This window comes from Carassius auratus, unplaced genomic scaffold (assembly GCF_003368295.1).
Source record: "Carassius auratus strain Wakin unplaced genomic scaffold, ASM336829v1 scaf_tig00032119, whole genome shotgun sequence".
NCBI classification, from domain to species: Eukaryota; Metazoa; Chordata; class Actinopteri; order Cypriniformes; family Cyprinidae; genus Carassius; species Carassius auratus.
In genome coordinates, this window is record NW_020525977.1 from 42,891 (window position 1) to 56,617 (window position 13,727).

Below are 13,727 nucleotides of genomic sequence, written 5' to 3' on the forward strand. Positions count from 1 at the left end.
ATTATCTAATGCAATGGAAACAGCTTAGTACTTGTTTGTATGGGTAGGTAAAATCAGATCAAATCAGCTTATATATATATATACAGTACAGAACAAAAGTTTGGACACACCTTCTCATTCAAAGAGTTTTCTTTATTTTCATTACTATGAAAATTGTAGAGTCACACTGAAGGCATCAAGGACTATTTGAGCAAGAAGGAGAGTGATGGGGTGCTGCTCCAGATGACCTGGCCTCCACAGTCACTGGACCTGAACCCAATCCAGATGGTTTAGGGGTGAGCTGGACCGCAGACAGAAGGCAAAAGGGCCAACAAGTGCTAAGCATCTCTCGGGGAACTCCTTCAAGACTGTTAGAAGACCATTTCAGGTGACTACCTCTTGAAGCTCATCAAGAGAAAGCCAAGAGTGTGCAAAGCAGTAATCAAAGCAAAAGGTGGCTACTTTGAAGAACCTAGAATATGACATATTTTCAGTTGTTTCACACTTTTTTGTTATGAATATAATTCCATATATAATTCCACATGTGTTAATTCATAGTTTTGATGCCTTCAGTGTGAATCTACAATTTTCATAGTCATGAAAATAAAGAAAACTCTTTGAATGAGAAGGTGTGTCCAAACTTATATATATATATATACTTATATATAAATATATATATACATACTTGCATGCATACACACACACACACACACACACACACACATATATATATAATAATTAAGAGTGTCTTGGAGAGATATTGTGCACTTTTGTATTTATTGTTACTCACTCCAAACATCAAGTGAGGCACAGGAGTTTGAGCGTTCACACTTCTACCAAACAACACACTGGAGGCAGATAGCACTGTGTACAACAAGACAAGTGACACAAAACAGTTTCACAGGAAACAGTGCAGAAAAGAGCTGTCTGTTAGCATGAGATGTTTAGCTGTGAGTCTGTGCAGGTCATTTCCAGTGACTGAACTTGTCATGGTACTGTTTCGCCTGTACAGATGTTAAAACAGATTCGGTGTGACACTCACATAACATGTCAGTCTGGTATATGAACCATCAAATCTCAGAGTGTTGTGAATGCAGTTAATCCAGTGTTTAAAAAATGCTTCAATTATACTAAAGTCAACATGAAATGACATTCCCAACCCATTTAATATATGTGATATATTTCTCAGTAAAACAGGGAAGAACTTCAGGGAGTCCCATTGGGAAATGACTGGATAGAGAAAAGAGGGTGTTTCTGTACCACAATGAAGCCCAGGATATTAAAGTTTCGATCACAAAGGTAATGCTTTTATTTCCCCAAAAACTATAGTTCTGTTCTATCTTGAACATAAGCTTAACACATTTCCTGTGTGGATAAAGTTTCATGTTGATGGAAGATTGCCAAACATTTCATGTTGATATAAAGCCATAAGCCATAGTTTTGCCATGAGAATTAATCAAACTGCACATTTCTGTTCACATTTTTGGGGTCAGTACAATTTTACTTCTGAAAAAAAAAAGCACAAGCAACCTTGGTGAGCATTAAAACATTAAACATTCAAAAATATTCAAACATTTTACTGACCCCAATTTTTTTTTAACAGTGGAGTGTGCATAAATAACACTGTTTTTAATAAGGTTTGATATACAATAGACTCATGAACAGGTCATCTGGTCACATGACATCCTCCTTTGAAGGGGTCAATGAGGTCACATGACAATTAGAGTTCTGACTCAACTCTTATCCATTAAAGAAAACAGGACTGGAACCTTACAAATAAATCTTTGAGTCCAATAAAGCAGCTGAAATGTCACCTTATAGACAGGCTGTATGCTGGCCAGGTATTGTGTGCATGATTAGAAACAAAAGGCTGAGAGTTCACCGTTACTGTGACATTAAAACTTTGGTGGAGTTACATGATGGTGACCCTCTCAGGTGAAACGTGGGCAGCGGGTCTCTCGTGGTTGGTGCGGCTCTGATTGCAGTCTAATCCACGCCTGATCCGTTTCAGCTTCCGGCCCACACAGGGAAGCAGCAATACCACTTTTCCGATTATCACCGTGACCGGAAGAACCAGGGCAAGGACAAAATTGGGTGGCATGTAGAAGCGATAAGAGTCCTCCAGAAACGCCCGCTGCCAGCCGAAGAGCAGAGCGTGGAACGTGCAGATGAGCAGGGCGATGTAACCTAGAGTGGACTGACAGGATATAGACGCCGTTTGACATCTTATTTGTCTGAGGACCGAAGAACACTCAAGCTGCGAGATTGGAGGATGGAGACTGTCTTACCTGGATAAAGCTAAACTCTCTCCAGTTGAGTGTGTTGTGCACCGATGGAATGGAAGTGACAGCTAAGAGAGAGAGGAGCCCCAATCCCATGATGCCGAAGGAAACGTACATTTCCACTCTCCAAACTTCCTCCTCATTCCACGAGTTCTCTATGTTGGCATGCACCTACAGAGAAAGAAAAAAATAATATTTGTTCATAGGACTTTAAATGTACATTTTTATTTTATTTATTTTAAAGCATTAACATTCATGCTACTATACTATATACTTATACATACTTTACTTATACAAACATTAATGTAAATATGAAATTATGTGAAATGTATGTTGAACATCTATTTTACATAGTTATTTTAAATAACACTTAGTTATGAAATTGTATACGTTTTGTAGCATTTGGTGCATAACAAATATATAAAGACCGAGGAAACATGTTTTCATTAGTATTATTATTATTAATATTATTCTGTGTGTATGCCAATTATTAACAATATTAGTATTATTATTATTAGTTTTTGTATCAGTATGTATGTATTTATCTATATATTGATTTTCACATGATAATTATCATCGTTGTTAATTAACAACGATTATTAATTATGCTTAGTATTAATACTCTATTAATTAATCTCTATGTGTATTTATGCATGTATTTTTTTACTTTACTTACTTCACTTTATGATTATTATGATGATTACAATTATTTAACAATGCATAATAATAATAATTATTATTATATTTTAATATCATTGTATCTCTATGTATTCATATATGTATGTATTCATATGTTTATTTTATATTTTATTAAGTATTATTATTATTATTATTATTATTGTGGATGACAGGCTGATATAATGATTATATTATGAAAATAAATCTAAATCTGAACTACAACGACCGAAATTGCTAATACATTTATTATTAATAACTGGTATTATAATAATAACAACAATAATAATAATAATAATAATAGTGTAGTTTCTATTAATATCTCTTTATGCATTATGCATTTATATATTTTTTATATTTTATTATTATTATCATTATTAATTATTTTGTTGTTGTATCAGTGTGTATTTATCTATATATTTATTTACATACGATGATTATTATCATTGTTATTGTATTTTATATACATGATATTGTACATGTATTTATGTATGTAATTATGTATGTATGATTATAATGACAATATGATGGCAATGAAAATGTATAATAATATATTTGCACTAATGTTGTCAACCTCCGTGAAGTTGGCACCCCATAAAAAGAAATAATCACCAAAATTATGCCATTCGTTTGTGCTATGTTTGTGCTGATTTGTGCCGCAGAAACGAACGTTTGTGCTGGCTTGGTGTTTGAGATATTAAACATTCTTTTTTTGACCGTGTGACGTCACTCTCCACCCCATGTCGCCCAAATCGCTTAAAACCAGCACAGTTCGTTTGTGCTCGATTTGTGCCCGTTTGTGCCGTTAAAACAAACACTGTATCTATTTTCCTTCCGTAGATACATCCAAAATATTTTCAGAGGCTGTGACATCACTCTCCAGCCCAGTTCATCTAAATCGCACAAAAAAGATGTAATTCGTTTTACTATTACTATTACATTAGTAAAATGTATGTGATACTGCTACTACTGTTGAAAATTTTTCAAAGAAATGAATCACAATATTTATTCCATGTTTTAATGTTAATAGCAAGTCCCCTTTATTTACCAAAATAAAATGTGTTTAAATTTCATAAATTAAAAGACAAATTAAATTTGGGTGAAACTTGTTTACTGTTTTTCATAATTATATAACTTGGAGAAAAACTACAAGAAAAAAATTGTAAATAAGTATAAAGAATGTCATTGGTTTTATTTTAAGTGCTAAAAAGTTAGTTTTTTTTTTAAATTAGCATATTTTTGTGTTTTGCTTTGTTACCGAAATTGGTACCGAGAACCGTGGATTTTCACTGGTATCGGTACTGAATACTGAAATTTTGGTACCGTGACAGCACAAAAATATATAGTTTATATTAATATCATTGTATCTTTATGTATTTATGTATGTTTTCATATATTTATTTTATATTGTATTAACTATTATTATTATTATTGTAATATTAGCCACACTCTCAAAACATAAAATCCAGAATAAAAGTATGAGGAAACCAGACAGTGAATCTGCTGGCTCTCACTGGTGTTAGACACACACAGACCTGCTGATAGGCCATGTTGAGCATCAGGTATCTCTCCGAGCGTCTCATGGGCAGGCAGAGGCTGTACAGCACGTGAACACAGCCAAAGAAGAAGCTCAGCAAGCCCAGCTGTTTGCGGCTCTCCAGCCAGCCCTCCAGCCAGAGTGGGAAGCGGCGGTACTTCGTCCCGTAGATGAGCTGGTACACAGCAGCAAGCTGTCCTGCTAAATACACCAGCGCTAGCAGAACGATAGCCACTGCAGGCAGCGTCCTGTTCACGATCTCCAGAGGAATCTTGTAGAAAAAACTCTGTCTGGTCTTCATATAAGGATGGATAATGTCCCGCACAAAGGAGTAAGCGAAAAAGAAGATGGACAAGGCGACCGCGGTCAGAACGGGTCCTTTCCAGGCGGTGAAGAGATGCAGTGGCATATTCTCAATCTCTTTGGCAGAAGAGAGCGCACCCATGTCCACAGGGATGAAAGTGAGTTGACGGGCCAGTTCAACGAGCTGCTGTCGAGCGTCCACTGAATTACTGCAAATATAGACCTGTAGAAAGAGATTACAAGCAATCAATTATAGCTCCTTTCAAAACCCACTCAGGCTGATTTATTGGTGACCAGATCATTGTTGGCCAATTCCAAGTTTAAAGTAGATTGGGAATACCAGATTTTCATGTGGTCTCAGACTTTATATCCCATGGTTAGTATGCATGATCGTTTACAGTAGGAACAATTCCCTACCCATAACTAGAGTGGAATTAATTCACTGGGTTTATAAGGTTTCCAAATTAGACTGTGAGATAAATGCAAGTTTATGGCATGGCTGTAATGGATCTTTCATTGTGATAATAAAAACTTTTCCTCTTTGAGCTCATAGAGTTTCCCAAAGAGGGTAGATCATCTGTTCATAATTCAACATTTACTTTCACTGGCTGGAAGACCCATGGGTCTCTGCTAATACGAGGAGATATAATCCTCATCATCATCTTCATTCCTTGGACACCAAGTCACTTCAGGATTTTTATTAGCATGCAGAGGACTGTATTTTGTTTCTGACCCACAGCATTTAGTACACTGCTGAACACTGCTGGTGATTTTTGTTGTATTTTATATACTGCAGTTATAAAGCAGTAAAATTTGGCAAAACTAAAACTATAAAAAAAAAAATAATAATTGTTAAATGAAATAAAGTAGATCTATGTTGTTGAAACAAATATCAAGTATTTTGTCGTTAATAGAAATAAATCGCTAAAATGACATTTCAATATTAGATGAAAAACTACAATTAAAATAAGAAATATTGCCTTGTCAACTTAGTCAAACAAAATAAATTGAAATACCAAAATGTTTGGAAATAAAACTGAAATAAAAATAATAAGTACAATTTTAAAAAGCACATAAGAGAATAAAAGAACAAATGAAACATGAAAACTAAAATTAAAGCTACTTCAAAATATTAATAAATAGGTTTAAGTAATAAATTACTAAAAATGAAACTGAAATAAAAATAAATTAAAGCTGAACAGAAATACTTTTTACAAAATAACTAAAATTACAAAAGCACATATCAAAATCGCTAAAACTAAAAATGAAAACAAAACTAAACTAAAAGTAACTTTTAACTAAAAGTAAGTTTTATATTTATAAGTTTAAGTAATAAAATTACTAAACATAAAACTGAAATAAAAAAATTAAAGCTGAACGGAAATATTTATAGTAATAATTACAAAGGCACATAACAGAACTAGGACTAAAATTAAAAAAAAAAAAAATATATATATATAAGTTTAAGTACTGAAATTACTACAAATAAAACTGAAATAAAAATAGATTAACGTTAACTAGAAATATTTAAAATAATAATAATAATTACAAAAGCGCAATAATTACTAAAAATTAAAAATTAAAACAAAGAAATGTAAGCTACTTCAAAATATTAATAAATGTTTAAGTACTAAAATATTCAAAATGAAATTTAACTAAACAGATTAAAGCTGAACAGAAATATGTATATTAATAATAATAGTAATAATAAATACTAAAGCATGTCACAGAATAACTAAAAGTATAAAATGATAACATAAAAAAGCTGCTTCAAAATAATACTATATAGGCCTACTATAGTACAGAAATAATACATAAAATGCACTGGTACTATATAGACTGTGAATGAGTCCAGGTTGAGACACTGTTTCTTGATACACCTTGCACAGACTGTTCTGAAGCTCTGAACAGAAACATTTTGAACTGTGTGTCTTACCTGGCCAAGCTTGCTAAGCCTGATTATTTACTTCTGCATGTTTAAAACCTTTAAAATTTCCTGAGTCTTGTGGCTATGGAAGTACTCTGAATTTTGTACAACGTACCTGTCGACTGGAGTCTCTGGGGCCTGACTGCATGGCCCAGGACGAGATCACATTAAAGCCTTTGACCACAATGGATTCTGGGAATAGGGACGCTAGGTATTCTGCATTTGATTCTGGATACTGGTTGACCCGTCTGTTGTTGCTGACATCCACCAGTATTTTTCCAGCCAGCAGGTGTTTGATGTCCCAGAGAGAGGAATAGTGCTCTCGGCGAATGGCCAGGAACACGATGTTGGCCTTCCCCACTGCGTCCTCGTGATGGGTCACATCTACCACGTGCGGGAACGACTCGGCCGCTCTTTTGGGCTGACGGCTCCCCACCACCACGTGAAAGCCGCTGCGGAGCAGCCGCAGGGTCAGGCTTTTGGAGAAGTCTCCAGAACCGATGATGGCGACCGTGGGCTTGCCCGGTCCCTCTTTGGACCCGTTCTTCAGCCCGTTTGGTAGGAAGCAGACTTTGGTGCTGGCCGGGCTGCTGCCCAGCAGTGAGATAGAGTCCATTTTCAGGCCCGAAGCACCTCGTACTGGATCTTAAGACACTTATGGAATAATGATATGGTTAAAAAAAGACAATCTCTTTAAACTTGTCAAGAACAAATAAATATTTCCTTTATTTTGTAGAAATGTGTCCGGATAGCATGATTTTTATTATTGTATTACATTTATTTACTATCAATGAGAATCGAATGACAATCATCATTGAGAATTAAGACCATTTAAACTCGCAAGTACACTATCTGGATGCAGTATTGAGAATTGGGTGGGAAACGGTTATTAAAGGGGTCAGATGATGCTGCTAAAAAGAACATTATTTGGTGTAATGAAATGTGTTTATGCTGTTTAAGGTTAAAAAAACACATTATGTTCCACATACTGTACATTATTGTTTTTCCGCCTTCTGAAATGCATAGATTTTTACAAGGTTCAGCAGTCTGAAAAGCGACGTGTGCTCTGATTGGCCAGCTATCCAGTGCATTGCGATTGGTCGAATACCTCAAGCGTGTGACGGAAATGTTACGCCCTTTACATATTGTGATTCCATTGAGACATAAACACAAAACCCATTATAAATGTGATATAAGCATGATTTCTAGTCGTGTCCTCTTTTTGAAGGCCAAACAAAGTAGTTTTGCTTTCGCAATGGAACAACGTCACACACCACGGCCTTGAGTGACTGAAGGCCAGCTTGAAAAACAGCGCGTCTGGCGGATTTTTACAAAGGAGCGTCTGTTGGGCTTGCAGCAACCACATGGGCTGGACCCGGGCTGGACTTCACTTCGTCCATGGTGAAAGCCGATCCGGCGATCCACAGTGCAAAGTTTATGTATTTTCTCAGCGACCAATAGGGATCAGCTCCAGGCATGATGAAGCGGATAACATCCTCTTTTGGAAGGCCAAACAAAGTAGAATTCACTTTCACAGTGAAACACACTGCATCTATACGACGTGGCGGCGGCGGCAACAACAATACTACAATGAGAATAAAAGTAATGCCTTCTTTCTTTGTGTGAACATCTGGGCAGCGTTATGCAAATCTTCCCACATAGTGACATAGAAATGTGGGGGCGTGTTAGAACGAGCCTTTTCGGGGGCATGGACGAGTCTTGACTTTTTTTTATAAAGAATCTGTTTTTGGGTTTGAGACTTAAGTCTTTGCAACTTTACAGATCTTCTTTATGCATCAAAAGCTTGTTACACTCCAAAGAGAAAGGAAAATTTTAAATCGCATCATATGACCCCTTTAAAATAACAATGCAAATAATAATAATAATAATAATAATAAAATACCAATAATAATTCAATATTAACTATATAAACAATAATAATATTACATTAGATTTAAAAAATATATATACATATTAAGATCCACAGGTTGGATGCATGTAAGGCTTCCTCATAAAAACCTGTTTTAAAATGTGAAAAAATGCCCATGAATACAGAATCGAATAGAATGCCATGATTTGTAATCTCAGACTAGCTGTGTGACCTGTTAAAGAGTATCGAAGGTGAATGTTTGCTGGTATTGATGCAATATATATTACATAAGGTATCATTCTTTATTCATCAAAAAAAGAACAGAAACAATATTTAACCTATATATTTATGTAATGTCAGGGGCTGGTTGCTGTGTGAATCACGCATGATGATGGTAGAACAGAACATGACGCACCCGATGTATATGTAATTGCGAAAAACATCTCAAGGTTATAACGTTACCTGTAATGGAATCTGCCGTGACACCATCGAGCAAACAGATGAGCTGTGTGTGTCCCTCCCCGGTGACTGCTTCCCCGCACTCTGCTCTGTCCGTTAGATTTGCACTTACACGGAGAAACGGCGAATCTCTTCATCGAGCAGCAGCTGATACTGAACACTGTCTCCTCAAGGGGCGCGTGGAGGCTCAAAGAGAGAATTCTTCATTGAGTCAAATGTAAACATTTAGAACGCTTTTCATTTCACTGGAAATATTTGTGCACGTAACAGAGTAATCGTTTTAATCTATAAATTTTGTTGGTATTGACCCTCACATACAAATGGAGATAAGTCCCAATAATTTTTTATAAAAAACGATTTTGAGAAACCTTCATTCGTTAATCATCATACGAACGTGGTTTGTTCATCCTACTCAGCGCTGAGAAAAACAACAGTTACCACGTGACAAGTGTCGTCATTAAATCATAAAAAATAAACTGATATTGTCTAACAGCCTTTGTATTAAATAAACCCAGTTAAGAAATTAAGTGGGAGAATTACTATTTAGACCGGTTCGTTTTTAACAATTTATTAATAATTTCCGAGCCTATATATACCTTCTAGTAATCATAAACCAAGATTCACGATAATCTGCCGTTCTTGTTTTTTCTGTTTCTATGTTCATGTTGGAGTGCTGCAGCATGTTTCTGATCTTCTGTGTGTGAGACAGCCTCTGCAGCAGGATGCACCTCTGGGTTGATCTAGGCTGCTAACTCAGTATTATAGTTCATAATAAAGCACCACGACTGAGCAAGACATGTTTAAAAGATGTTTATATAGGCCAAGATGCTGATTTTGAAGATGTAGTACAGGCAAATAGATTATGTTCATTTATTTTCATGAAAATTCAACTATTAGAAGCTTTTAGAATAGTGTTAATGCACATAAAATAGACTACTCTTTATCTGTTAAACATTTTAAATATGCAAATTATGCAATATCATATTAAATATGCAAGTGATAGACCCCACAGAAAATGACTTAATAATGTGTCTCTGTAATAATGTGATAAATAATCCACAACCTCTTCTCATAACATTGTTTATTTAACAATATTTAAATATTTAACATGCATTTGGGAAAATAAACTAGTTTTGTGCCTGTTTTAATTCAGGTTATGTTTGATAAAATACCTCAGAATTTGTTTTTACTAGCAATATATATATATTTTAATAATAATAATAATTTAATTCAGTTGAGTTTATTTTCTGATTTCTGGTGAATTGCATAACACAGGTGAACAATGTAAATACAATGCACTGCGCAAAAACCCTTTCAGCCAAAAACTGATGACATTTTCACGTGAGAGGGATTGAAGCAATTCATTAAAATTAAAACCCCTGCTATTATGGGCTGTGCAACAGATTACTGGAAAAACCTGATAATAATGAATAACACATTTCACCATATCTCAGTGCTGGTACACAGAAAGATCAAAACAGACAGTATACTGGTTTAGGTTTAATTTAACAGAAAGATAGATAGATACTATAAATTAGGTACAATACAAATAGACTGTGACATTTACTGCTTGACTTTGTGTCAAAATCTGTGACACCTTAAGGTCCTATCTTTGGCAGGAGTGTGGACAGAGAGAGAGCCAGGAGGAAGAGCATGCTGACGACAATGTGTCAATTTCTCCAAAAATAGTGTCTACGCTCTTTCCTCCAGTCCTTTGATGAGTTCACACTGCTGTTTACCCTCTTCTTCTCCATCTTCTGTGCAGCAGCAGGACATCAGCTTCAGGCCTGCAGATACAGCATGTTGTTCCTGACCACAGTGGTGAAAGTCACTGACTGTGAGACGGGTAAAGCTGCAGCACATCCTGGAGGAGGTCAGAGGACTGTCATATGACTTGCTGAAGATGTTAGCAGGATTTTAGTGTATAGTTCGTGCATTGCATATGGTTTGTTTCTGCACATCTGCAAAAGATATTTTGAAGGACATTAATGTGTGCTCCATAAATGAAAGTTAGTCATACAGTTTTTGTGAAACACAAGTACTGTAAATGATGACAGAATTTTCCTGTTTAAATGTTTCTTCCTTATCTGCCTTGTCCAGATTGTCCAACAAATATTCACCAGCTTTGTTTTTCACAAATCCCTAATTTTTGTTTTAGTTTCTGATCCTCAATTTAAATAGGACCGTTAAGAATTTGAGTAATTTATTTTTTTGGGGGGTGGGGTTGGTAGTGGACATCAGGGAAGGAGTGACTTTAATTCTTCGTTTGAAAACTCACTTTAAAAAACGTCATCGCTCTTACTTCACACTGAGCTCAGTGTTCACACACCCTGTAGGCCTGTTTCTTCTCTGAGAGTTCGGTTGATGTTCTGATTAAATTAGTCAATTTCCCTCGCAGCCTCACTCATGACCATCCTATGATTCTGTTTGTGTCCTGTAAAAACCTCTGGAAAACGTTCAGCTCTGACTGAACTAGCTGCAGCTACGAGACTGAGAATAATCATGCGTTTCTCAAACTTGCTCTTTATTGCTATTGTGACATTAGGAACATCTGAATTCTGCTCTGCTGGACCTCTTCATGCACAGTGCAAAGTCGAGTGGTAAAGTACTAATTTGTGTTACTTTTTTATAAAAAAAATAAAAAATTATAAAAATGCATTAATGAGTAGGCTATGAAATCTTTGGCATTAGAGTTGCATACAGAATTTAACCTTACCTTTGAGAAGAAACTTAAATAATGCAAGCGTATTTGTTTGTTTTATAATCATTAAATGTATATTTACATTTGTATATATATATATATATATATATATATATATATATATATATATATATATATATATATATATATATATATATATATATATATATATATATATATATATATGACAAAAACACAAAACAATTACTAAAACTAACTATATAAAATATCACAATTAAAACTAATTCAAACATTAATAAGCTAACACATGACTAATTTATTTTTAAGGTTTGAGGTTTTGACTAGTAACCAAAAAAGTTAAATCTTAAATCTTTAAGTTTAAACTGTTTTGTTTGTAGAAGTACATTTCCATTGATAATTTTAGCTGTTTAATCACAATTTTTCTCTGTTAATTTCCCACTATTTAAAATATTTAAATGTTATAATGTTTACACAATATATAATGTATTTCATTTCTAAGTATTCTTATTATAAATTAATTTCAATTTAAATTTTGTAGAAAATGCATAGTATAAACTATAAAATAGCAATTTTATAGTACAATAGTGTAGTTCTACGGAGCCCCGCACGTGCCATGCAAGAAAAAATAAATAAATTGTGCGCACGATTTACTAAAACGTGCACACGATTAGTATTGCGTTCGCTCGATTTGCTAAATCGTGCAAATCGAGGGAACGAATTAGTAAATCGTGCCCACGATTTAGCCTTATATTTTTTACTGCGTGGCATGTGCGGGGCTCCGTATAGTTCTATAGAATTTGAAAGTAGATGTGGAGTTTGGGAAAAGGCAGTTTTTAAGTAGTCAGTGCAATAGCTTCTGTATCCACTAGATGGCAGCAAATATTGTACGTACAACAGTAGATTGAGAACTTGTGTATGGCTTTTCCCAGGTATTTCAGTCTCCCTTGTAGGAGTGTATATGAGGCTCTGGTTGCACAAATTAAAAAGTGGAGGACAGTCTCTAACTGTGCCACGGGAGGAGAGAAATGTCTCTACAAGGTGGGTGATTTCATGTAAAGAGATGCATTTAAGGTATGTATCATCAGTGTAAATTACTTTCTTTTTCTCTTGTAGTTGCAGTCTGCATCTGTGCACTTCATATCAGCCAAACACACAACTCCAGTGAAGAAATACGTTGATGACATCAACTTCAGACTCGTCTCCTATGGATTTTTCACACACTGCCATGTATCTGTAAGTGTTTATATCAAAACAATCATCTAAATTTGACTTAATTTATATAAGAATATCCCTTTTGACCAAGCAAATTACCTGTTTAAACTATTTCCCCAGGCCATGTCAGTGTCAGAGACCTGGTACGCTGTCACAGATCACGGCACCAACTACTGTAACCTCTACAACTTAATGGAAGGTAACTCTGGACTAAACAGCAAAGTGATTTTGATTGAAACATTATTACTGTAAAGACAAAACCAGCTTCTGAGGTGTATTGTCTGTGTGCAGGAAGTGGACTTACTGAAGCTCCTGGATACAAAGAGATCACCAGTGACTTCCTGTGCACCCAGCGCTCATCTGCTAACTGTACTGTGTACTAGCTCGGAAATGAGACTTTTTATATGCACATTTTTTTATTAACTTTTGTGGCTTTCAATTATCTTTATTAGATTTGAGGGCATATGTCATCTCCTTAAAATTGAAAAAATAAGATTTTAACCAACAAACACTTTCCGAGGAAAGTGAAAGCTTTAATAAGCCTTATTTTAGGAAATACAAAAACAAAAAGGAAACTGCACTTAGGCATATCTAGGTGTTTTTTTAAGCTGGCTTCCATTATGTATTAATTGCAGAAGAACTTAATAGTTTAAAAATAAAACTTATAGTTCTAATGTTGTTGTTTATTGTGTATCTCTTCTAAAAAAAAAAAAAAAAAAAATACATATTCTGTTTTATTCTCTGCTTAAGTTTTGTGCTCCTGCTCTGTATTTTCTTCCTCATTCAATACGGATGAGGGT

At 34.9% G+C, this 13,727-nt stretch overlaps 1 protein-coding gene across 1 annotated transcript; it reads right to left on the reverse strand.

Moving 5' to 3' along the window:
- Nucleotides 1-751: 751 nt before the first annotated feature.
- On the reverse strand, nt 752-9,175 carry LOC113080826 (metalloreductase STEAP2-like). The gene is made up of 5 exons (XM_026252880.1): nt 9,036-9,175; nt 6,819-7,357; nt 4,472-4,999; nt 2,268-2,432; nt 752-2,176 (listed from the first exon to the last, which is right to left on the reverse strand). The coding sequence occupies exons 2-5, from the start codon at nt 7,317-7,319 to the stop codon at nt 1,892-1,894; spliced, it is 1,479 nt and encodes a 492-aa protein (XP_026108665.1). The 5' UTR covers nt 7,320-7,357; nt 9,036-9,175; the 3' UTR covers nt 752-1,891.
- Nucleotides 9,176-13,727: the final 4,552 nt, after the last annotated feature.